The sequence below is a fragment of the Rhopilema esculentum genome, chromosome 6, assembly GCF_057945365.1.
Source record: "Rhopilema esculentum isolate cy_ngs chromosome 6, ASM5794536v1, whole genome shotgun sequence".
Taxonomy (NCBI): domain Eukaryota; kingdom Metazoa; phylum Cnidaria; class Scyphozoa; order Rhizostomeae; family Rhizostomatidae; genus Rhopilema; species Rhopilema esculentum.
The window spans coordinates 9,994,178-10,021,055 of NC_142820.1; the positions used below are offsets into that span (position 1 = coordinate 9,994,178).

General features: G+C 34.5%; 1 protein-coding gene across 2 annotated transcripts; it reads left to right on the forward strand.

Annotated features, from left to right (window-relative positions):
- Window positions 1-79: 79 nt before the first annotated feature.
- On the forward strand, window positions 80-25,556 carry LOC135685920 (uncharacterized). 2 transcript variants are annotated; one of them, XM_065202018.2, is made up of 25 exons: window positions 80-1,526; window positions 2,542-2,665; window positions 3,069-3,241; window positions 4,319-4,406; window positions 6,439-6,537; window positions 6,744-6,790; window positions 7,335-7,496; window positions 8,148-8,426; window positions 9,582-10,167; window positions 10,772-12,275; window positions 13,365-13,549; window positions 14,399-14,690; window positions 15,313-15,499; window positions 16,259-16,365; window positions 17,255-17,286; window positions 18,016-18,134; window positions 18,753-18,860; window positions 19,305-19,345; window positions 20,449-20,503; window positions 21,007-21,066; window positions 21,420-21,521; window positions 22,446-22,559; window positions 23,246-23,283; window positions 24,003-24,051; window positions 25,187-25,556. In XM_065202018.2, the coding sequence occupies exons 2-25, from the start codon at window positions 2,542-2,544 to the stop codon at window positions 25,331-25,333; spliced, it is 4,698 nt and encodes a 1,565-aa protein (XP_065058090.2). In that variant the 5' UTR covers window positions 80-1,526; the 3' UTR covers window positions 25,334-25,556. The 2 variants fall into 2 exon arrangements, with proteins under 2 accessions (XP_065058090.2, XP_065058091.2); XM_065202019.2 differs by having other exon boundaries at window positions 80-2,665.
- The last annotated feature ends 1,322 nt before the right edge of the window (window positions 25,557-26,878 follow it).

Genomic DNA, 26,878 nt, shown 5'->3' on the forward strand with positions numbered 1-26,878 from the left:
GCTTGAAGAGGGGCTTTTTGACAGACTGCCAGTGCCATATAGACAGTAGAATAAGTCAGATTATAAAGTAAACTGGGCAACTAAGCATTTGAATTCTTGTTTTACTTTTTAGTGCTTGTATGATCACTTTTGCACTTTGGAACAAACTTTGGATTTGAGCGCATTATAAAATGGATTCAGAATGAACCAAAAACACCATTTACGTTTGACCTATAGATTAACAGTAAAGGGAATCAATCGAAATGATCCTCGACAACGCCAACAGTTAGTCAGCTTTTTTCTCAGAATTACACAGAACAGAGCCACTCAAGCAAAAAGGAATTCTCGCAGGGTTGATTTTCTTTCCTTTTAAAGCTATTCATAATTATAAAGCAAGAGAGATACAAGTGTAAGACAAGACTTCTTCGGAAGACATTCGTCAGTTATTGATCGATCAGTCAAGAAGTGGATGGTATAGCGATTGTTCAGTCGAAATGGTTTGCCATAACAATGAAAGTTTTTTGCAACAATCTAGTCGATATTTTTTTAAACAATTTACGGTTGGGAGGAAGGGGATTCGAAAATTGGTGACAGGATGACAGCGCACAATGATAGAAACGAGTAGGGAAGTTCGGCGTATGCAGAGAGGTTTTATAGAAAGTTAATATGATAGAGAGCGGAAAGAAGAAAGAAGCAAATTAATAGCTAATAAAAATAGAATCCACAGCTATAAAGCAAAATGTAAATTTACTTATTTTAAACGCTCATTTTACTATTATTCAGTTGAATTATATTGAATTTTTCATTTATTGTTGGTAAAGAATCGTTATTCAAGATGAGTCACAGTACAGTAAGATTCGTATCCAGTATGATTTTAAAATTATAATCGAGTTGCGCCAGGTTGAAACTCATAAATAAACTACAGAATACTCAATTTGAAAATAAACTACAGAAACTCATAAAAATGATATGCTTGTATGTTGGAGTAGCTCGGCAAAGCTAATTAAGGTCTTGAAGAAAATTTGGTTCCCACTGAGCTCTTTGAGTAATGAGGCATACACAGTGTATTTTCTGAGTTTTTTGTTAGACTGGCCTTTTCCTTTCTATAACTTATACAGAACATCTGAGTTTTAAGGTAAACTTTCCAAGCCCTCTTTAATTTTCACTGCTGATGAAGGCATCGAAAGCAATAATAGTATTTCTTATGTCACCTTTAAGTCTCTGCTTCATAGTCGAATTGAGTTCTACTAAAAAAGTTTTCGTAGAAAAAATTTGGAAAGGTTTTTTGTATCAAATGCTACTACGAATTTTCATATTTCCTCCACCTTAACTGTTTGATTCTGTTTCAAAATACAATACCTCTATATACGAACGTTTGGATTGAAAGAAATAATTTCAATGGGTCTCTGTCACGAAGTGCTGATTCAGCACGTAACATCAACAACAATCTAAGGGAAATGGCTGCTGAATTGTGAAGTGTGCCTTGGGTTCACAGGCAAAAAAGGAAACTTTATGCTAAGAAGACCATAACCAGAGCATAAAATCTGGTAGGAATGTAATTCCCTTTTCACGTTTTTTAGTCTTGCCAAGGAAATTGCTTATCACGGCTTCTTTGCATAACTAAAGCTCTCAACTTTTTAGAAGTCATTAGAGGGTCAGCAGCGGTAAAGGCACAAAATGTTGTGAAAAGCAATAGCAAAAGTAGAACTTTACTAATTTTCGGTGTTAAACCAAGGCGGGTTTAGCAATTGAAGATTTTGTGCAGGTAAATTGCGGGTAACTTGGGAGCTATGCATATCCTATAGGCCAGGGCCAGAAAAACATGTAGATTTTCTTTGGGGGCCACTGGGTTCTCAAAATTTACATACCTTGTTGTGTTAAAAAGCTGCTCAAAATGAAATTTAGATCTCATACTTACCAGGCTAAGCTAGAGATTGGATAAACAGGCCTGTTATTTCGTGCCATGCTTTTGTCTCTGTGTGGCCTTTTATTGTTTCTGAATAAAGCTTTCTATAACTTCCAAGTTGGATGGGATCTTTGGCAAAGAATATAGGCTATGCATATCACTCTTTGCTGTTTGTACCAAATTTGTACACTATACAGTAATACATGCTTCAAGTTGTTGCTGAAAACACAACAATTTCGATATAAAATGATTAATATCTTAATGTTGAGTGATTGTAATTTGTCTGAAATTTGAAAAGTTTCACACTGGAACACCCAAGGTGTTTTGCCTCCCAATTACCTGACTGCATTTTGACATTCAAAGTTTTATACAAGATTTTGATTATGATAGATGAATGATCATGATTGATTTCTTGATTGATGATCATGATTGATGATAATCATCATCCTGTCACAGTTGTTTTTTAGTGATTGGTGTATATAAGAAACACAGAAGCCTTCTAGGCAAAATGATACCTTCTCACTAAATATGAAAGAGCAATAGGGGGCCAATTATCTCAGCAAAAAGTTATACATACTTGCATTACTTTGAAGAATTTAACCACAAAAAGGGGGCTGTGAACTTCTAAAAAGAAAAAATCATGACTTCTTTTTCAGATGGAACGTAATTATAGATATTCAAGCACTGTATTTGCTTGTGAAACATCAAGTGATGATCGTTTTATAAGATGTGATTTTCACAAATGTAAAAAGCATGGCAAGGACCTTAACAAAGAACCAGGTAAAATATACACTGTTTAATTTTTCTTCGTTATAAATATGTAAGTTTTTCTTTTTGAGTCAAGATTTAATAATTATTAAAGTATGAATTGACAAAAGATTAGCATATTATAAATATCCCATAGGTTTATTTCTTAGGCTGTACACTACTTTTTGCTCCATCTTGGTGCTCAATTTTTAGACATGATGTCTTATCTGTTTCGATTTAAACTCTGTTTCTCCAACCTATGTTAACACTTCAATGCTTTGTTATTAGGCCCTTTAAATGCATACTCTAATCTTAAGCCCACTTAACAGATTGTGAATTGATAATTAGTTTTATGTTCAATGCATGATATGCCTTCTTTATGATGCAAACTTTTGATTGGGATTCCGGGAGATAACGTCATGCATTTCTTGCAAAGAATGGCTCCTTAATACTCCAAAGAATGTGAAGATATTGGAGCAGCATGTGGGCCAGGAAATCTTTCATTACATTAAAGAGTATGAAGAAACCAACAAGTGTCTGGATAGAAAACTTTGTGAAAGCAATGTGGATCTTCTAATCAAGCCACATGAACTGCACAGGTTTTCAATGGTTAGCATTCTAAAGCACAATTTTATATTTTCTATTACTTTCAGTTGTTTTCCGTTGCTATTTTGGAATTAAATTGTGTGAAAACAGTCCTCTCTTTGAAAAGTGTATGTCCCTTAAATGGCTTTAACCAGGGAAAATACAAGGTTAGTTACAGGCCAGGTCCCAGTGTAGAATTATTGGGGTTTTAGACCAATATCTGAAGATGCCCAACTGTCTGCACCCATTCTTCCTTCAAATCATATGCTCCTTCAAATCTTTTGCTAAATTTAGCAGTTGATAAACATTGGCACTTCTGCAGAGTAGCAGATAAAAGAAAGATAGAGAGACTCCAAGAAATAGCCCTTAGAGTTGTTTATAATGATGAGTCTACGCCATATGCACAACTCCTCATGAAAGCAAACCTGCCATCTCTCCAGAATAGACGACTTTAGGACATTGCCATACTTATGTATAAAGTTAAAAACGGCATAGCCCCACACTTTATAAAGGATTTGTTTGCAGTAAAAGAAACTCCCTATGAATTAAGAAACAGCAACTTTGTAATTCCGAAATTTTGTACGGTAAAAGAAGGAAAACATTCAGTAAGATACTTTGGCCTATATCTGTGGAGCAAATTAAAGAGAGCCATCAAGGAGGTGACAACAATAACCCAATTCAAGAAATGTATCAGAAGAATGAACATAGAAACTCTTTTAGACTGCAGACTTTAGTTTAGTTGTACATAGGATTTTTAGAAATTTTTATGTTTTAATAATTATACTGTAATTTCATATTTTATGCTCTAATTTAACTTTATATACTTTTTTTCATTGTGTCCCCAATTAGCTTGTAAGCTAAATATTTTTTGACACATTAATAAAGTTTTTGATTGATTGATTGATTGATTGATTGATTGATTGATTGGTTGATTGATTGATTGATTGATTGATTGATTGATTGATTGATTGGCAATATATTTTGTTTTGTAGAGTTAGTATGGTTGATTTTAATTGCTTAGATTGTTTTGACAATGATAGGACCCCAACATTATTTTGCTAATGAATGATAACATTTAGAAGTATTGCTTTTGATTTTTAGATAATAGTTTGCCTTAATCTACGAGATCACCAGGCAGAGCTTGGTTTGTGGATCCAGGCATTTGTAAATGCTGCATCTGTAGAAAATGGTATGTTTCATTTTGCTTATAAGCTATATCTAATTAGAGATTTAATTTACAAAATTCATTATCCTAAGAATTATGATATATGATATATGAATCTTGTTCAGAGCACTTTTAAACAAGTTTTCACCACAAGGCGAAAAATCCAGGAGGAAAGATTTTTGCAGAAATTATTATTTTTGAAAATTTTTCTACTTTAAAGTTTATGAAGATCTCATTACTCAAATGAGGAAATTTTTATAAAAATATTTCCTTTCAAAGCCTCTTGCCTATAAAGTTTGCTGCATAGCTCTGTATTTTTTCCATCTATTTCTCTTAATCCGAAACATGGGTAGTCATTGGTCAGAATATGATGTACATCTTAAAATATGCTTTTCTACTTATTTCTCCATATAACAATGGAATTGGCATTTTCTTCATTATTTTAAGGTTTTAGATACCGAAATCCCTTGCTGTTATGATGTCTTACAAGAAACGATCTGATTTTTGAAAAATGATTTGCGCGCAGCATTTTAAACATCTTACATAGTCAATCATTCATTAGCGTTGTTATCCATAGTTGCTGTGAAGTAGCCTCCCAATCTTCTATTGGAAATATATTTGCTGTCTATCACCTTTTGCCACATCCTTCAAGCTGCTTTTAGGCTATGCTTTTAGGCAATACGTCTTTAAGCAAAGCGTGTATGTGTTCAGCAATATCAGGTTTTATCTTCCAAATTAAGTGACTCCGCTTTTCATGAAGATGTTCTGGAGAATGACATCAAACACAAACAATCGTTCATTCACCAGCAAAGGCACTTTTTCTTGAAGACAAATGCATCATAGAGTCCACATGTTTCTGCTTGTCCAAATTTTCCATAGTGCTTCTTTATTTCCACTAGTACCTGTATTTTCAACATCAGTTTTCATAATTTTTCAGCCTTTGACAGTCTAAAGACAGGCTACAAGTGAGTCTAACAGTCCATTGACATCATCTTTATAACTGTTTCTAGCCCTAAGAAAACAAGTTACAGCAAATATGGAAAACTATAAGACACCCGTTTTTGAAAGGAAGTCAATAAAATGTGATCATCAATAAATACGAGAAAATCACAAAATTTTCAAAATCTAGACTAAGAAAACTGGAAGAGTTGGGTGTTTTGAATCACTTGACACTATAGAGCCAAACCTGTACATTCATTACACCATACAACAGTCAAATTTTCTACCTTTGCAACACATCTTAGGTTCCGAAAGTTGATGAGCTGCAATTTAGCATTAAACAACAAACAACTGATAAAACACATCATATTTCTAAACAACTCGTCAATAAACAGTCATACTGATATTAATTGGAAGTTGTGGGTAGCTCACTATCGCTGCTTGAAAGTGAATTTCCTAGTCAATCCTTATAGAAGATATGCATAAATTCAAAAAATTGTCATGCACAAAATATGGCATCACGATTTTTAAATGAATAAAACTGTTGACAAAGAAACGAAGGGGGAATCGTGGTACGGTTGACTACACTGATTGTAAGCTTTTTAATGGTCTACATGTGAGATTAGCCGATGAGCCAGCATGATAATATAAATAAAATGATGGTCAGAAGCTGAAATTTCGAAAAGGTCAGAAATGAAAGATTTATCAGTAATAAGTAATCTGCTAGGTGTTATTCAAATTCTAGTTATATCATATCCCTGCCAGCTTTTATCAACAGTGTTATCAAATTCAAACAATGACCACAAGCTATATCTGGTCTTGCTTGCCCTATTTATTTTTTATGCTCTGTGGGTATTATTTTTCAATATTCTACGGAATGGTTGGTAGATAGGAAGTTTGCTTGCTCCCTTACACAGTACAAGGTTTTATCATCTTTTCTTTCATCTTCCAATATCAATATTTTAGGTTCTCATAAATATCCTGAATGTTTTTTATTTTGGTATTGAAGAGAAGTAAAGAACAGCAATTGTAGTGGAATGACATACCATCATTTATATGTCTCTACCTATGCTATAATGAGTGCTTTGTTGATGTATCACTTTTCTATCTTTCTTAGGCCAGTCTATTTGCCTGATTACATTATCATTTGGCAGCAGAAAAGAGCTACTAGAATGTGTATCAAGACTTTCTGCAATTAAACAGACATCCAGTAACAGTAAGTAAATCATAATTATACTTATGAACTTTTTTCTAGTTGAGAAAGTGCACCTTTTCTCTATCGTATTTAACCTTTACGAGCCAATTGAATTGAAGCTACTTTTTCTTTTTCAATATATATTTTTAATTAATTAAAAGGTCTTTCCTTTACTTTGATGGTTTATTTTGTGTTGTTATAAGCTGTCATTTGTTTGCTTTGTCCAGCTGAAGTTATGGTGATTTTGAGCTGCCATTCCAGCAATCAAGGCCAGGTATGTTCTATTCTACTTACGTTGGCTGTAGCTCTGTCAAGATAGGCTCTTAGGCAGTGTGCAGCACAATGTTCATTAGAAGGCCCGTCATTCACTTTATAAATTTTACAGATGTAGCTGTAATGTTACCTCTGTGGCAGAGGCCTCATACTGTTCTTCTTTTAAATGCAGTTGAATAATTAGGGTAATTATGTATATTTTACACTCTGACTGGATTTCACCAAATTTCAATGTAAGGAGATGAAGTTTGAATGAAAAATAGTTGAAAAAAGTCACAGAAATATTCTTAGCAAAAATTGATACATGAAAGTTTATATGACTATTATCAAAATAATTTTCTCAAAGATTTTCAACGGTATTTACTCCTTATCTTTCAAGCAATGCTTTTATAAGTTTTTTCAAAGCTTTCAGTTGATTCCTGTCGGACTGTAAGCTCTTCGACGAAATTTTTTTAGAAAAAGGGGGAGGGGCAGAACTGTAGATTTTAAAAAGTTTTACCTTTATTTGCAATCTTCATTGATTTTAACGTCTTTGATTTTGATAGGTGTTTTCTTGTACGCCCACTGGCATTAGTTTGAGTGGGAAGTTCGAAGAATTCTGCTCTTTGCACGATTTCGTTCGCACATGTCATGATGTTCTTGGTTCTCTGCTTAAAATCATTCATATTTCGTCTTGTTTCACTTTGAAACTCGATGATTCCTTGACGGTGAGCAAAATATATTCTTGTTTTGTTGGCTTTGTAGAAACAGCTTAAATGGGCTCTTGAGAGAAAACTAGTGTATTTGTTTCAGCCAGATCTATCAACAGATCATTATTCAAAAATAAGGACACTTTCAAGCTAAATTGCTGACAGAAAATAGCTTGACATAACAGAATTTTAAAATTTCAATAAATTTTAAAATTTCAAAAAGTATCAATAAACTCAAAAGTACTCTTTTTCTTCTTATTTTTGCTTGTTTCGATAAACTTATTTTTGATGTAAGACTTTTCGGAAATTTTTCGAAAGAAATTTTGCCAAATTGCTCGAAAAATTGGTAGAGGACAAGCCATCAAATTTCCTTTTTGAAATAGTGTTTATTTCAGGGCCCCTTGGTTCCCATCATTTTCAACACCACCTTGAATTTTTGAATTTAAAACGTAGCCCTTGAGTTTGTAGTAATATGCACTACAACCACGAAGTACATTTTTCATAAACAATGCTTGAGCACGTTTTGCATGAAGTAAAATTTAATTTATTTCTACTTTTTTACAATATTGAAGAGACCATTTGCTATATTCCCAGCCAGCGTAATTTAAATTTCATCTGTTTTCCTGGCAATTGTAAGCACAATGTTCTATGTAGCATTTTTGATTTTAGGATTGGCCTGTTCCGTACTCTTGGTATAAGAAGCACTTGAACTGTATACTATCCGGAAGTACAAAAGAGGTTTATGAAACTGGCTCACAAGTTGCTGATTTGTATCTGCTTTTATCCGTACTAAAAAACCAAAACAAAGGTTTGAAATCAAGCTTTGAGATAGCTATTCGTAGAGCCGTCGATACCGATTGGCCGGATCTTGCAAAAGAAATGGGACTAACAATTATGGATATGAAATATGTTGAAAATGCAGTAAAGATTTCTGCTACAGAAGACCGGGTATGTTGATTTATATTTTCCGTTGGATGTTTTTGACCGCCGCAGTAATTTCTAAATCGGTATATTCTTCTTGTGATCCAATGCAACTGAAAGTTGGAGAATTTTACTGACGTGTGAAAGTGACTTTGATTTTGGCTTGAACGAGCTTTTTATGTGAACGAAGGCCTTCAAAGATTTTCAATCAGCAAATGTGCAGATAATGCGTTGATCCTCATTCAGAAACAATTCAGACAGACGGCTCGTAGGTCGAAAATGTTGTGCCCTAACGATACTTGAAATTGGCTTTGAAAACGCAAACATTTGAGTTATCTAAAGCTTTTCGTCTGACTCTCTTCAGAGTCTAAAACGAAAACTCTACGCTAGGAAATATATATACCCAGTTGTGGATCGAAATAGGCCAATGAGAAACGCGAGCACATGACTGTTGAGGTTGACCAATCAGTGCCGCTTGCCTATTGAGAATGTTACCAGTGGAGTCCTAAGGTGAAAACGAACTCCTTTTGCCCCCTAGCGTAGAGTTTTCGATCTATGTTCTGACGTTTTAACGGCAATCTGTCACGACGTTGATTGGTTATAGGAACAAAGGGATTTTTATTGTTTCCAGTCCCCCTTTAATTTATCGCATTGTAAAAAAATGGCGGAGCGCTGGAATCGTGTTTAGGCTATTGTTCCAGCTATTGCTCTCGTTAACCAATCCACAACGAGACAGATTGCCTTTAAACTCTGAAGAGTGTCAGACGAAACTTTAGTTTACTCAAATGTTTGCATTTTTCAAAGCCATTTTCAAGTTTTGTACCATCAAAAGATCGTTTGCATAGTCCTAACGATATTCTACGCCGTCGGAATGTTTCCAGGCATAGCCATCAAACTCGAAACAAGAAACAAACAAAAATTTAGAGTGTCCCTTGTCAAATCTAAAAATGTAAAAATGTCCCTTTACATACAAGAACCAATCAAATTTTCAAGAAACTGTTAAATTTTCATTATAACTATCTCATTAAATGTTTTTCATATTCATAGACTTTCAGGCACAAAATATTCTTGTCCTAGATTTAATTTCATTCTTTTTTTTACAATTATTTCATTTATTATTAGTTATATCAGCAATTTGTTAACAATAACTGTAAAAGGAGTTCTCCCTTTGGTCTTCTTCAGGTAACACCCCCTGGAATTGTCTTTTCCCCAGTTCATGTCATATTGGTTACGATGTCTTCTGGATCTCTTGAAGATCAACTGCTTTCAGATGCTATAGTAAAAAATCTCAGAGTAAGAAAATCGGCAGACTTCAATGCAAGTTTTTCACAGATTTCTCTTAAAGAATGCAAAGACGACACAACATCATACAATCAGCAGCTAGAGACTAGAATAAAGGAAAGAATTAGTGACAGTTCTCGGGAACTCTTCTTTGTTTTTATTGGAACAAGTTTTGCAAAGATCTCAACTTCTATTGCAAGGCATATAAAAGACTTTTGCTGTAGACATCATTGGGAAGTCTATGGACTGCATTTCCAAAATATGACACTGCTAACTTGGAAGGCTTTGTCAAACTGTTTTTCCAAAAAGGCTTTTACTGAATGCCACTCTTGTAGTGGGACAAAAGAGACTTCCTTTCCAATTACTGGGCTGCTGAACACAGCTGCAACTTACGTTGAAAGATACCCATTATTGTTGTATATAGTGCATTTGGCTATAGGGGAGAATGGCCTTCGTAGATTAAAGAAGGAAGAACCTCATGGTAACGGTAAATATGCCCAAATTTCTTCGTTAGAAACCATTAGCGTAGTATCTTTCTTAGTTTCTTGCTTGAAACATGTCTTGAATTGTTTACTAGGTATTTTTTGCTATTTACTTGACCCCGAATTTTAAATTCTAATACTATAAAATAGGAATTCATTAAGCTTTAGCTTGCAAAATAATTCGCAAGTATGATTATTTTGCAAATCACAAATAAGCTAAAAATTTGTACCAGCATGGGTTGTGGATATAAAATTGATAGTTAAGGAGAGCAAAAATGTTTTTTAATTACTCATGTTTGGCAAAGACAGGCCCTAGCTCAGAAATTGAACAGCTTAAATTTTGAGATCATATGAAGATTTATTTATTTTGCAACTAAGTTAGAAAAAATCACTTTTTGCTAACAGGCTTTTCAAAATAAATTTCAATTTTCGTTAGTCCATTAACTTAAATCTCAATAAGTCTATTAGCAATGGCCTCAAGACCAAATATAGTTTTATTAACGAAGCAATCTCTTCAAAATTTCCAGTGAGGGTCAAAACCCTAAGAAGTTTTATGAGATCTTTTTCAGCTTTGGTCTGCTTATCCTTTCGAATTCGCTTTCTCAACAGGAACCAAAAAAACTCCTTCTAAGTGGACATTGGTTGATGTTTATATGGAAGCGAGTTTTGTTTTATCTGGACTGAGTATGAAATGCGACCTCAGTATCATATCTCTGTTAAAAACTCGCTGCTCATGCAAACCAAATGAAAGCGAGGTTCGGGTATCTGACCAGAAAGCCAAGGATTCTGGAACACAACAAAATCATGACTTGATACCTGAGGTACCTGAAGCAGCAATGGAGCCTCTAGATGCGCAATTGTGCAATCGAGACTACTCTCATTCTTATGATAGCAGAAACAACTCAGGTTCAAAGATTTGTCATGTATCTCCCTCTATGGAAATTGAAACTAAAGCACCCTTCTATGCTCAAGCAGAGCAAAGCAATAGAAACCGCCAGAAAAGAAAGCACGATGAGTCAGATAGTGAGTCAAAGGCTGATGCGAGAAGCCTCTTATTTAATACTGGCTCGATTGATGCGGAAAGCTATAGCTCTCTTTCTTCGTGTAATGTCGGCTATGATGAAATGTCTATGAAAGACAGCATTGATACTGGTTCAGAAAATTCTTTGTCTTTGAAACTGCAAAAGGTTGAGATGGAATTTCTACAAAAGCCTTGTAGAGACGAATCAACCAAAATTGCTTCTGAAGTAGGTGAAAAGAAAGCTATAACAAGTAATTTTGTAGGTGACTTGAGGATAAAAGATAGTCTTGAAGCAAAATCAGATCCATCGTGTTCAGACCTGGACTTAGAACACAATTATTTGTATGGTGAAAGCCTAAATAAAGCATCGTTTTTGTCACCAGGAGACAGAACCTTAGCTGGGATTGACAAAGAAGTAGCAGTCAATGCGTACAAGCCTATTGCAACAGAAAGCTGGAGTCAATCGAGAGACCTCCCTCTAATGGCAAACGTTGATGACGTTTTGGTTACGCATTACATTTTAGATCTTGATGTCGATTTTCAGGCAAAGGTAATCGCTGGAACAATAGTATTGTTTTTAAAGCCGGCCAGAGTGGATGTGGATGAATGCAATTTTCAAATGTGCCTTGACAGTACTATGGTGACTGTTGAAGCTGCAGAGGAGATCACTATACCTGATGATTTAGAAATACATTTTCATGAGCAGAAGTGTTGCTGTGCAGGAATCAAACAATCACTTGATCAATCACTTGAGCAGCATACTTCAGGAAGTTCAAAAGGTCCAGAACCATCAAACTGCTCTGACGACAAATATTGCAGCGAAACTTGCAGTGAAGGAAATGGAAATTCTTTTGAGTCGGAAGATGACTTTTTAAGTTGTAAGCACTGCAGGTTTTTGCTAGATTTGAGGAAATCGCATGGCAAAAAATCGTTATTAAAGATGAAGAAATTATCCTACTCTATTCATGGATGGTGCATTAGAGTTTGGAAAGAAGGTGAAGATGCAAACATTTGGCCTAAATGTGTTAAAATCAGATACCATACGAACCCTGAGGGACAATCGATTATGTGGGCTAAGGATCAAGATGGGAAGTAAGCGATTTATAAAGAACTAATTTTTGTTTTACTCAGGACGCTTGGTATCGCAGTAACTGTTAGGTTATTGTATCGACACAAAGGTGTTATTTATAGAGCCTTCCACTGGAGTAAAACATCATCTAGGTTTTCTCGAAAGAGATTTATCGAATCTATTTGAACTGAAACTTAGACTGACTTGAGAGAAGGCAACAAAACAGACTCTTTTATATTGGAATTTGGTATAAGATGTTCCACTAAGAAAATGTATGGAAACACAATATTTTGAAATTGTTGTAGCTTATATATCATTTAATGAAGCACCCCTCTCAAGCAAAATTGCGCTTCTGAAGGCCTACTAAAAGAGAACATACGTATTTCTAGTGGAGATTAGGTCTCATTCGTAACATTTGGAAAGGCGATTCAAACGTGTTTCGGGTTTCTGAACCTGGTACACCCCAACATGTTTCGGGCTCTTGAACATGGTACGTGCCAAAGTTTGTACCTTGTCGAAAAGTTTGTACCTGTATCAAGCAATGTCAATGATTATTGAAAATTCAAGTTCTGAATGTTTCGTACTGCAAACACGTTTTTTCAATTCCTAATATCTTTTGTTAAGATTAACTTTCGTTAACTTTCCGTTTGTATACAAACGATGTTGCATTGCTGACAAGGGGCATGGCAAATGCTGGAAAAAATTGACTGTTCTTCAGTTTGAATTAGCTACCTCTATATTAGATGTGCCGTCATATCCACTTCTGCCTTATTGGGGTTTGCAAAACTTGCACAACTCTTTGACACGAGGCTAGCAACCGGAAAGCTGTTACATGGCCATTTATCAAAACTATCCAGACAATTTGATTTTTAAACGAATAAATTTTGGAAGCTCAATGAAAATTTAGCAGCCTAGTACCCTAGTATCTCTTTTTTTCAATATCTACCCTCTTTAATGTTGTAGGCTTCAACTTTATCTTTGATTAAAATTTCTGTTCACGAAAAATCATTCGAATAATAAAAGATTTATGTTGGCTTATGTTGACCTTTTTTTTATTTTATCATCAGCTGTTTTCATGTTGTTATTGTGTTCTTAACTCTTATTTTTGCCAGTGATGCAGTTTTCACACCAGGTGCTTACATCAACAACCGCTCGTTAATGCCATGTCAAGAGCCGCCCGTCGCAATGTCAACCTGGCAAGCTTATTTCAATGTCAAAAATGGCGCAACGGTGTTGACAAGTGGTGACCGGTATCTTTGTAAAGAGGCTCTTTTGAGAAAACATTTTGTCGAGCAAGGTAAATACATTAGCAAAAATGAAATAAGTATGTTATGTTTTGCTAAATGTTTTCACAATGAAAACCTATTGTACAATATGTTCTCTACTTTTTCTCAGTGGAGTGAAAATCGATAGAGAAATGTCTTTGTAATTCTAAAAACAAACAGTTTCCACGAATACGATAAATTTGGGCTCTTATAAACTAATTAGTTTTTTGATTAAATAACTTTCTACTTACATTTTGGCTTAATCTTTAAATCAATGAATGCCAATTTCATTTCTCATGACTCTTTAGCAAAATTGCGTTTACATCAAGAATCTTAAAAAGATCATAAAAAACTAGCCAAAAAAGATCATAAATAAACATCAATAACTCAAAAGTATATGCATATGATCGCAAGATCCATAGTATTACTAACTTTAACAAACAGACTGTGGGAATGGACCATCTGGCAAAAGCGGAGAAAATAAACGAAAAAATCATCGAACACACAGGCTTTTGCAAATAGGAAGATTCGATAATCGTCAAGTATTCGAGACAAACTCAACTTGCATGTTAATACTCTCAAATTTAAGTTTCTATCAGAGTTGCTGCTTTTATGCATAAGGACTGTTTTGTAGCAAAATATCAAGAAACTTGATAACATTGGAAATGATTTGATAACAAAGTAATTAATGCTTCAATTTTTCCCAACTGCATCCTGAACCAAGCCCCTTGCGGTTTACTAGAAGCTTTGAATACCGGACATACCGGACCGCCGTGATTTGTCATACCGAACCGCCGTGATTTCAGTATTCTGTAATATCTAAAATTAAAGTTTTCATAATTGAAAGCCAATACTTTTACTAACTAAAAACTTTTTCAAAGGCCTGTTCTACTATGAAATGTCCATGCCACTGCCTTGTTCCACGTTGGCAATTGCAATTGGGTCGTACGACAAATCTCAAATCTCAGTCGATGTTTCTACCGGGCTGTCGGGGAAAGTTGTCCCGGTTTCGATGTATGCTCCCAAATCGTTGATTGGCAGGTTTGCTAATGAATTTCAAGACTTGGCTTGCGATTATCTCACTGCTGCTTCTGGCTTGCTCGGGGAATACCCTTTCAGTAGACTGGACCTTGTATTGATGCCCAGATGCTTCGCTTGTATGGGGCTTGAAAGGTTTGTTGTCAGTTCCCTTTGAATTAATGAAAATGCATTTGGAATGTTTTTCTCAATACTATGAAAACCAATCTACTTGAGCTTGAGCGGGGACATGAAAGTGGAAGAATGCTCTCCCAAATAATTACCATTGAATATGAAATAGCTGATCACTTGCTAATCTGACAACTTTGATGTGAAAATAGAATTAAATTAACAAAAATGTTTATTACATGTGTTCTCTATCATCTTCTTTTGGTAACAAGCAGATACCGACCATAACTTCATTCTGTAAAGTCTTCACTGTATTCTTCTCAATGAATGTCTCATGGGGCTTTTCTAATTTTTCAGATGCACCTTTTTGCTGTCATTATGAATCACTTTTTGTTCAACTGTAGAATAGTTTTGTTTATTCCGTCTTATCATAGCCTTGTGTTTTAATGTTTTTCATGTTTTTTTGTGTTTTTACAATTCCAATTTGTCGTTACCCATCCTAACCTTATTTCAAGTGATGTTTGGTTAGAATATCTAACCAAATTATAGTATTATTATGAAGCTTAAATCTCAACATCATTGGGTGTATTTTTATCCACATATAAGTATGTACGTTGTCGCAAGCTTACAATTTGCCTTTCATTATTAGCCCAAATGTTGCATTTCTGTCTCAATCCCTCCTTTGTGGTGATCGAAGCATGTCAATACGAATAGCTCATGAAATCTCACATGCCTGGTTTGGCCTTCTCGTTGGGGTGAAAGACTGGACTGAAGAATGGCTCAGTGAGGGGTTTGCCACTTATTCTGAAGAGAGAATTCAAGCAAAAGCTGAAATGGTAAATCTAATACGTTATGTTTTGTATAAGAATGCTATACATTTTTTCCAGACTCGATATTCTTAACAAATTTTCGTTTTGAGCTTTAAGACATTCTTAAAGAATTCTTATTTTAGCAAATCTGGCATGGATTCAGGGGAACTTTTGAGTTTATCCATCATCTTTGACTTACCATATCTTGATGATTTCAATTTAATTGCTTTAATATTTATGATTATTTCAAATTGAGAGTCGGTCTTTTATATTCAATGTCTTAAGTATCTATTGATATCCACGGAAAGGTTTCTAAATTTCCCGGAAAATGACTTCCGGTAAGCATCTGCACGGACGACAAGGGTGAAGCAAGAATCCCAGCAACCATTCTATTGTATACTTTCGTGCAAGCAAAAAAGATCAAGTGACTTTAGTTTGAAAAACGATGCCTCTAGATTGACATGCAGAGGATTGGGTATCCTGAGCTGAAGAAAAGTGCAACAGGATTTTACTAGAAAAAATCATAACAACTATACCCTGGATACTATTTGTCTCAACAAATCAAGAACCTAGTGCCTTTAAGAAGATTTTGAATGCTGTGCAGTTGTGTTATTGTAAAAACAAAATGACGTTGAATTCAGGAGATTCCTCTTTATAAGTCTAAAATTTTGATACCAGGAATTGACAAGTTGAAATTGGTATTCTTGTCGTGGCCTGATAAGATTCAAGTTTAAGCTTCAATTAATCTGATCATTATTCAATGTTCGACTGTTTATTCCTCATCAGTTGCCAGCAAACGAATGCATTAATCGCATGCGACTTCGTCAATCTATCAGATATCGTTCATTGCAAGCTGAACTTTCTCAGGCAGAAGAGAACCTTAAAACTTTGAGGTGAGACAACAGTGTTAATATTTTATTACAAAGATTTACTTGTACCAGCATTTATTATTTCATTATGTTAATAATTGACCCTTATAATTGGTTTTTTTGCTTTTGACCAATTAGTCATTTTAGATCAAATATCCCTCGAAAGACAATTTTTCTCTTTACATTTTTACCCAAAATCGCACTTTGGCCATCCATTAACCCATATTTATGATACAAGTCCATTGTCTCTAGTGATGCTGGATAGTTTAATTCATCTTTCGCTGCAAGCAAGAAAATAAATCATCTTTTACTCCAGTTCTACTGGATACGGGACTTGGAATATTACCGTAGTGCTTTCTTTGAAGTGCCTGACACTAACTCCCTTTAGCCCTTTTTACTTAACGAAGGCATTTAATATGAATTATCTAGCCCTTCTGCACATGACATACTTTTGTTTCTAAAGTCTGTTGACGTCAATGGCACCTTCATCACAAAGGTATGATTGTAAGCCATCGTAATCAGACATTGTCGAGAGGATCTCTAATTAACAATACTTCTCTATATGTAGTTAAGTTTGAAACCCCTCTGCTAAATAAACCAGCCCTTTTCGATAAAAGAAATGCCGGTGTCTTGCTTTCACTAGCATCTGCAAACCGGTAAATGAATATTGTGAAAATTCGGGTGACAAGCCGTTGGTTAATGACAAACTATACACCGCCATCTTTACCTTCCCTAACATAATCAATAAAAAAAGTAAAAAAATAAGCAACTAATAAATGTAGTCAGGGTCACCAAACGCATAAAATCTGCCGAGACGATTCCTTACTTCCATCCAAGTTGCATCTTTTGTATTTCTTATCTACCTTTTTAAACATGTTTGCTGGTATGTTTATATAAAAGTATTTTCACCTAGGCCACGCCCATCATCAACCGGTTATATCTCAGGTAACAGTTCCAAGATTTATTTCATATTCTCTATTTAGTCCTCTTGCTATTTCTTGGTTTCATTTATAAGATAAGAAACATTAACAAACCAAGCACACAGCTAGACACCCAATACGCTAGAGATGAAAGAGTTCCGTTGTATTTGTATACTAAAGAATTTCATTTGGTCAGCGCCAAACATCTACTGTAAAATATTCATTCCACGTTTGTTTTTATTTCTTTGAATTTAAAGCCGGTAAAACCAACACTGTAATCGAATTCTTTTTTTGCTGCACAGTAGAGAAAATTAATTTCTTAACTTGCTTCATTTGTTCTGTGGCTTGAATTCTGCTATCATTGACCTCGGAAAAATCGGGTAGCAGTTAGTTAACTACACATAATCTTGCTAAGATTCTCTTATTTCGAAATCGAGTTAAATGCCTAGTTTTGTTTCATCTGTTCATAAGAATCTTTAAATCGTTTTGGGCTGAGTTTCGGCTATCTCGATTTAAAATTCAGCTCTCAAGTCCATTCAGCTTGCAGACAACTGCGATTGTTTAAAGACCTACTGCCATAACTCATGGCGCAATGGTTCCTTTATATCTACTGTCTGTGTTGAAAAATCGACTCATGCGTAGTTTTCTGTACTAATTGTTCGACGTAGTACTCCAACGCTAGGGTATCTGGTGGCCTTATTCACTCTCTCAAGCTTTTTCTGCTATTTATCATCTTGTATTGATTTCGCTTTAGCCGTTGAAGCTGTAAATAGAAGCATTACGAACGGAAGCCAAGATGAACCCAGTCCACACACTGTTTTTAGAGGCGCCTTAATTCCATCTAGAAAATGGACCCAAGTTCATTATATGAAAGTAGGTGGATTCTAGACAATATTTTTAGATAAGATTAGCACTGGAGCAGGACTTTTGGGGTTTTGGAACGGATGAATGCTAAGCAAAGGGTTTTTGAATTAAGAACAGACAAGTTCCTATTTCTGTGTACCCTCCATTAACAATCGCATATCTATAACGGACATCGCAGGTAGTCAAAGCCTTGTAGAAGCAGTCCCCAGATAACGGAAGCCTCTTCATATTTTCCAGTAGTTCTGATCCCAGGCGGGTGTATCATATATTCAATGAGCGCTCGGCTGTCTTAGGTGGCGCTCATTAATACAAAAGGTTTGACATTATATTAAAAACATTAAATCTTCCTTTTGTGAGATAAGGCACTCATTAAAGGTGGGTGTTTATTTAATTTTTAACTTTTTAAGCTTGCACTTTTTGGAAGACGGAAAGGGTGCTAATTATGGGTTTACGTTTAGTTTTGTTCGCAACACAATCAATTGATTCGACCTCAATTTTAATCTAAATGTTCTCCGATCTATTTTCTTTCCTACCCATGGTAGTGTGTAAATTCTTTGTTGATATCCTTTTTAAGTACATTAATCAAGAGGAAATGATGATTTTGTTGTACCCTTTTATCGTTTCAAGGGCTACTTCCTTTTGTATCATTTGACTGAAATGGTTGGACAAGATGATTTTGATAAATTTCTTGTAAAATACATCAGGAGGTACCGAGAATGTCTTGTCTCGTCAGAAGTGAGTTAGCCATGCTTTCATCTTTTGTTTAATAAACTATCTTAAGAAATGGGAAGTTTCATTATGAAGATGATTAAAACTTTCGACATGAACAAAAAAATAATGGATAAAACCAATCAATTACTATAGACGGTGTAAATTGTATTCATATTTTGAAAATTTGTATTTTTTAAACTTCCTAATGATTGTATTAGAATCAGCTTTGTTTGAGCTTTTTCAATATCCGGCTTGACCTGAGAAGTAGTTTGTCTAACAGCAGTACAAAAAACGGTGTGCTAGGCATACATTAGGAAGAAAATTAATCATTTCCATTATCTGAAAGCACTTCATTCTTGTATGTCGTTTCATCCTTGACTCACTTGATTTTTGCAAAATATGCATTGTACGATGTGTTTTTGTAGATAAAGCATTGTTTCTGAAAATGAAATATTATTTTTTTGACAGATGTTTTTCAGCATGTTTGCAGATGAATTCAAGATAAATCAGTGAGGCATTTTAGTTTGCATTTTTATGTATGCTTCAAGCCTTTGTTGTGTTGTCAATTGAAATATCCTCCTCAGTTCTTGCTCGTTGCATCATGTAACGTAATTTAAAGTGATGTAATTTAATGTGACATAATAAACTATAGTATCATATCCTCTAACTTAACGTAGTGTTTTGTAACATACTGTAAAATAATGAAATATAATATAACTTAATCTAACGTAATACACTTTATTGTAACGTAATGTAATGTAATATATCATAATTTGCTAAACCCTGGAAAATACCTTAGTCTGCAAAATTTCCCCGAAAGGAAGTTAATTACACGTTTTCATATTTCCTGTGACCATTTAGCAATAGAATTGGGACGTTATCAAAACAGATTAGCAAGAGAAGAGGAAATTGGCAAAAATGTAGCAAAACGCAATTGAGGATGAACTCCATTTTTTATTAATCTGCCCAGCTTATGAAACTTTGAGACAAAAATACATCAATAAACGGTTTCTTAGAGTCAGGAATAAACAAACTTCTAGCAACATCATGTCGTCAGACTCAATTGAGCAGCTTGCAAACCTTGCCATTTTTCTGAGATTAGCCTACAAAGCCAGAGATTCTCAATCAACACCGATGCCATTGGAATGATTTATTTTTCTATTTCGTTGTGTTATTATTATTAATATTTATTGTGTTGCGTTATATGTTATGGCCCTAAGCAGCTGTTATTGTTTATGAAAAGAAAAAACATAATGTAACGTAGTGTAATGTAATGCAACATAATGTAACATAACGTAAAATGATATAGCTTAGCCTTAGTCTAACGTAATGTACTATATTGTAACGCAATATAATGCACTGTAATGTAACATAATTAGATGAAATATAATGTTACGTTATGTTATGTAATCAGCGTAATGTACTGGGCTGTAATGTAGCGCCATTTAATGTAGCGTTGATATAAATCAAACCATATGCTTTAAATGCTATCTCAATAAAAATTTCGCAAAATATTTATTCATCTTTGATTAGACTCAAGTAAGCTCTGGTATGTGAAAAGTAAGCTCTGGTATTTTTCTAGAAACGAAATGAGTTTTTGTTCTCATTCTAGGGCAGAAAAAGAGCGTCTTATGAAAGAATGGTTGGAAACTGTTGGAATGCCGAAGGTGATCAATGCCTTTTTGTTTCGATTTTCTGTTCAAACTTCCAATGATAATTAGAACATTTGCTATATCAAGGTGCTTTTGAAAATTTCTATTCAGTGTTTCTGTTTGTATCACGTTTTAAGACGTGACCAATAAATCATGTATTTCTTTATACTTGGCCCTGTTATCTTTCCACGACATAAAATTTATGTTTCTAAAATGTATAAAATAGTGAAAGGTTATCTCCATCAACCGTTGCTTTCAATAATCAAGTATGATTCTCTTAAATCAATTTTCAAATTTCCTTTCCTCCTCCGACCTCTGGATCATTTTCGCTTTCTTTTTTTGTAGCTAATCCTGTAAACTGGTAGTTTTTTAATGCCTGATTTTATATTACCTAATTTGTGAGGTGATCATTTCAATGCAGTATTGCAACTAAATCACCATATTATGCTGTCAGTTACTGTCTGCTGTTACATTGCAAGCTTTTAACACCAGTGTAGTGATCTACCTCTTTAATTTAGGATACCGAAGACATGCTTGCCAGAAGTCCAGGGTTTTATGTACTGCAAGTAAACGAAAAGGTTTGTTACTTGATTCATTGTGTCATATTTTCCGCAGCTTGTTGTTGAGCACAGTGGAAATTTTTTTCGAAAGTATCTCTTAAGCTTTTTTTGGACATTTTTCCTTTTTTCTCTGCTCTTTTTTCTCTAGTTTTTAACTAAATTTCTTCGAATAACCAAAAAAAGCAGTTGAAAATGATGTATTCTCGGCAGATCCTGAAGAATTCTAGAGCTAATTTTAGATAAGTAGCTTACAATCTTACAAATCATAGCAAGAAATTTTGTTACCAGCAATATCCACTTTGCGTCAAGGCCTCCCAAATTAAATCCATGCTTGTTTGTCGTTTTCGTCAACTGATTCGACATGTTTTTAGTTCCAAGATTGGAAAAGGCATGATACCGGAAATAAAAGATGCAAAACACTGAAGATGAAGAGGAGAAAAGTTTCGCTAAAGCTGATGAACGAACCAGCATTGGTAAGATTTTTACTCCAGTTTGTACAATCTCACTTGCTCCTACACATGACATTATTAGGCTGAAACTCTTGATTTACTGCGAGAATTTATCGTTTACTTAATTGACTATAATCTCTACGATTTTCACAAAGATATGTTTATAGGATATATATAAGAGCTGGTAATCTAAGTTGTATACTTCTGAAAATCAATATAGTAAAACAATACTTTTCACATACTAAACACTTACAAAAATAATTCAGGAATCTTTTGAGTAACTTTTTTATATACATCTGGCCAATTTAAACACACGAATGTTATGTTTCCAATGTCACGTGCTCAATTTCTGGCGGGAAAGTTCACTGATGCGCCTTCATAGCATTAAAGTTTGATGCTGTTCAGTTTTCTCCTAATGTTGATATATAAGCTTCTCTGTGCCAGTTTTTATGAGATCTCAGGTAGGTATTTTGATAAATGGGGGGTAGGTGTCTAAAAATGTTACCTGATGAGTTTATGGCCCCTTTAAAAATTAGGTAAATGATTTCCGAGAGAGTACGATCTGCACGATCTGTTGATAAAGTATTTCTGGAGTTTTTATTAATAATGTTAGCATCGTTAGCTCTCAAGTCCTTTATGTTAAGCAATGTATATTTTATCAGGAATAAATTTTCAGACCTCACTACGTTAGTTCTAACGTCTAGCAATTTGAAATAAGTACTTAAATGTCAATAGCTAGCAATTCAAAAATCAGAATTCAAAGTAGATTTCAAATGGCTAGTAGACAAGATTTTGTTGCATACATTAGACCAGATTAATGAAATACTATATGAATCTTGCTTGGTCTGATCAAGAATCGACGTTTAACTAATTGCTTCGAGAAAAAAACTTCCGTGTTTTTCATAGGAAGTCAAACATTGAAGTTTAAAATTTCTTGAATTATTGTAGACTGCAGATGCGATAATCCTGCTACTAGAAAGACTTTTGGAGAGAAAAACACTGGCAAATCAAACACTGAAAGACCTTCAACAAACATACTCATTGAATTGTTGTAATGCCGAGGTAGGGTTCACAATCTGATTTTCTCGTCAAGCTTTTTCTCCAATCGTTACTATCAGTCGAATTACGCTTGCTTTTATGTTGTTTGCTTACTTGATGTAATTATTCTTTATCGCTTTCCTTATTTTTCAATTAAAAATTTGAAATATTGGAGTTTTTCAATTCAAACATTTAATACTTAGAGTTGTTACATGTTGGCAATGACAGCACGCCATTTTTGAATAACTAGAAGGAAAAACGCTAAACTTGTTTATAAAACTTTCAGCTGAAGAAAATATTACTTTACTATTAAGAGTGTAAATGTTGGGTCAGTTTGCTCCATTTCTCTGTTCGTAAGAGAACATCATTGTCTCTATGTTATTATCCATAAAAAAACATCGTGAACATAATAAAAACATTGGAGACTCTACATCATGGTGTACAAAAATAGCGTTTGCTGATTTCTTCCTCATCAAAAGGCCCAGGATAAATGCTAATTTGAATTGAAATACAAGATCGAATCTTTTTGATATGGTGCATTTAAAAATGAGCTAAATAATGGTTTACCAATGCTTAACCCTTAGTTGAAAAATAAGATTTCAGTTGCTTGGCTGTTCTTCAGTGGCGTATGAAACAAATATTTGCAAAAGAAATAGTACAATTAATAAAATATTAAGAAAGTCAGTAATTCATATTAATGTCATTTTTAGATTCGACATCGTTGGTGTGAGCTAATTGTAAAGCACAGGTGATTAAAAATCAACGTCATTTTCATCAATTTGGTTACCCCCTGCCGTTAGATGGAAATACACCTTCCGCAATTTTCTTATATAATTTTCATTTATGCTATCTAATTCAGTGTGGATTGTGAGGGTTTTCATTCTATCAATGATATATATTTCTAACATAATGGTTATTCATTAGACGCTTTCAGACATTTGATATACAGGTTCCCTTGCTAGCTGTATTCTGTCGAGAAGCTTTTTCTTGTCAGCTTATATTTAGTTTTGGTATTTCTCCTTGAATAGTCTAGGAATGGGAAATTTTCAACTCAGTGTGGTAGTGCCAATTAAGTTATGCAGTATTTCTCCTTGAATAGTCTAGGAATGGGGAACTTTCAACTCAGTGTGGTAGTGCCAATTAAGTTATGCAGCTCTAAAAATGCTGAATTTGGTAATTTATGCGAATATAACACATGCTAATCAGGCCTATTGTTACCTACTACCGCCATTAGTCTCAAGATTCTTTGTTTTCTTGCGTTCCCTAATTCAATACCTTTCAATCAATTATTATCCTTGCCCGTGTTTAATTGACTCCTGCCTCTAAAGCAAGACTATAGTCAAATGATTTATTAAAATCGTTCAAGAATTGAAAGAAACCACGAATAAACTCGGCAAACAATTTATATTCTGTGACTTGATGATGATACAATGTAATTGGGCTTTTTATTGCATTCTTTCTTCTTAGGTATACAAAAGAATACGGACAAGTCAGACGGTTTTTGATTGAAGATCAGGTAAGGTCGTCAGCTAATTAAAAATTAATTTCCCTTAAATCTTTCTGGTTGTGATACCAAACTTACATAAGCTCATTGCACGATGTTTGAAAACAAAGGATTATGTACTGAGCTTTTCCATGTTTTAGCCTTACTGTTTGGCTTACATCTTCTTTGAAACTTCTGCCCGATGGCATAATTATGACATTTTTTGATGGTTTTTACAATGACCTAATCCTTGGCTGATTTACTTGCAATGAACTAGCTCAACTATAGCAAGTTCTTGCAAACTGTTCTTTCCTTTCTGACAGGTGACGGTACGGTGTCTTATTAACATTGATAAAATATTGAATCATGTCAGTGTACCCAGAGTTGTGCATGATAAAACATATCATCACTTTTCTTATCAATTCAGTCAGGTTTCCCATCGCCTGGGTCGTATAAAACAAAAAACCCGTCATTTTACGTGGGCATTCGAAGACCATGTTTTGCTGGGAAACTTTGAAAAACATGTTCAATTTTCTTTAGAATTGGGCCTTGCGTTTGCATTGACCCAGCTGATGCATTTATATTTGTATAATTGTCTGTTTGGCATTGCGACTTTATTTTCTTTCGCGTGGACTGTTTTCATCGATCAAGGAAGCGTTGTGGCAATAGGATGTGTTTAAGGAAAAAAATAAACAAAAAAGTTGTATCGTCTATAAAAAACCAGAAAGTTTGTAACTAAGTCTGCGCCATCTTTCGGTTCTGTTTCGATTTCTTTTCGTGTAAACATAGTGTCAAATGGGGTTTATCCTGTTCAGGCAGGGTTATATAAGCTCAATAGATTTGAGCCGCGTATTTTAGCCTCAGTTGGTCATGAAATCTGGTATAAGTGACGGAAATATCGAAATGTGCAAACTGAACCCAATAATTATGGCCTACTATCATTTTTTAATGTCAAAAGGGGAGCTTTTCACCTTGGCTACAGTGTCAAATTCATATTATCAAATTCGTATTATTAACAGATTCTCAAATTCATATTATGGATTATTCTAATCATTTGTTTGTTACATAGCCTCTAAAACTATAGCTTTTCTGAAATATAGATTGGTTTGACTGTATTTCTCAAGGTTTTCGACTGCCCCTTAAAGCAATGTTATCTTCCGTCTAATAGGGTATGGGGATATACTTATTCGGAGAGCTGCTAATTTCACAAGATAAAGTCCAGAAGAAATTGGCAGAGGATGTCTTCAGCTGCATCAAAGATGAGATGGATGTTTGTACTTTTCAAACCGTTTACGAAATGCTAAATGGTATATAATATGATAATTAGATAATTCAATAATTTATTTCATAAAGATTTATAATGAATTTTGGCAGCCATTCTCGCATAACTACAAAGGAGATATTAATTATGTGTTCTGTTGTGGCTGCTGCAGTATTAAGGGGTTCAGGGATAAGTTTGCATATGATAAACAACTTGTTGTAACAAGCCTTCGCCAACAGAAACATAGTCTCAGTATAGTTATGTGCTCAGTATATGTTGGTGAAAGTAAATATTCCAGGCGTAGGAATCACGAAGCATAGCTTCTCAGTGTCCTAAAAACTACCTTCGGATGCTAGGTAGCAACAAATACAAATACAAAATACAAATACAAATATTACACTTTTTAATCGAAATACTTTGATTGTGTTAGAAATGAGAAACTTTCATGGTGGGTAACCAATAATTCAAAATAATTAACTTGAAATTGATGTTTTTTGAAAGACAGCCAGAAAAATTGAAAGACGGTTGTGAAAACGTAGCACTAAACCAAACTTAAGAGAAGTTAAAAAGATTTACAGTCTAGTATTTTCAAGAAGGAAAAGTTTGAGGAGGAGCTCAGGCTGGTTAGTTAGAACCTTTGTGACTGAAGAGATATATGACAAAAAGCAAAGAGAAAGTAATCGTTTTAATGAACTTGAGAGTGGCAGATTTAAACAAACTACTGTAAACGAGGTGCTCAAGCATATATTCAATACAGAGTACTGCAACAATCGCGATTAAAATGTATTGAAGTATCCAATAAAGTGCTCCAAAAACAACTGACGTCATAAGTTTGAAATGTAGCAGTTATAAGGCAATTTGAAATAACTGGTCAAGGGGAGCTACTTCGAAAATTTCAGAGAATCAAATAACTTGCAGAACTTTAGATAAACCCAGATGGAGACCCAGAGTGAGCTAAGCAAATTCAGGGAAAGGGTCAGAATGCAGCAAACAGTGTAGTCTGAAAGCTTCTATTCATGCTTTGAACGTTCTTCATTTCCTTTCCAAGAACCCAACTGACTTAGTTTTCTCCCTTACTGTTGGGGACACACGATAGGTAGATAGTGAAATAATTTTTCGTTGTTTTGGCTTGAAAATCAACGGTTGTGTCAATAAATATTTTGCTAACAAAGCCTCTATAATGAAAAAGACTGTATTTTAATTTTCCTACTTCCAGGTGATAATATAGTTCAACAGGTATATGAGTACATTTATGTACGCGCTTGTAATTGAATGGTAATTGATGTGTGTGAAATATCAATGTACTGTCAGTCACTGCGCCTAAGGTGACGCTTCAAATGAAAATCAACAAATAACAGATTATAAATGAAAACTTCTTCAAAGAGTTTTGAACGGCAAAATTCAGTTCTTGAGCTTGTGATAAACGAGTAGCGTTTGTGGGAGGTGGATTAATCCCCTATACCTCCTGATGTACTAACTTTGATAAGGTGGCGTTTTCCAACCATGTAGTATTGCTTGCAACTTGAATTCACCAAAGTTAATCATGTCTTACGAAAAGCTTTGAATATTCATCATAGTTAATTTTTCAGATCGCAAATC

What these genes read in the sequence shown, in the direction of transcription:
- LOC135685920 (XM_065202019.2), top strand. Translation starts at nt 2,542, where the DNA reads ATGGAACGTAATTATAGATATTCAAGCACTGTATTTGCTTGTGAAACA. An exon ending in GCTTGTATGGGGCTTGAAAG is followed by an intron (nt 14,691 to 15,312) that starts GTTTGTTGTCAG and finishes TTTCATTATTAG; the next exon opens with CCCAAATGTTGCATTTCTGT. An exon ending in CCCAAGTTCATTATATGAAA is followed by an intron (nt 18,135 to 18,752) that starts GTAGGTGGATTC and finishes TATCGTTTCAAG; the next exon opens with GGCTACTTCCTTTTGTATCA.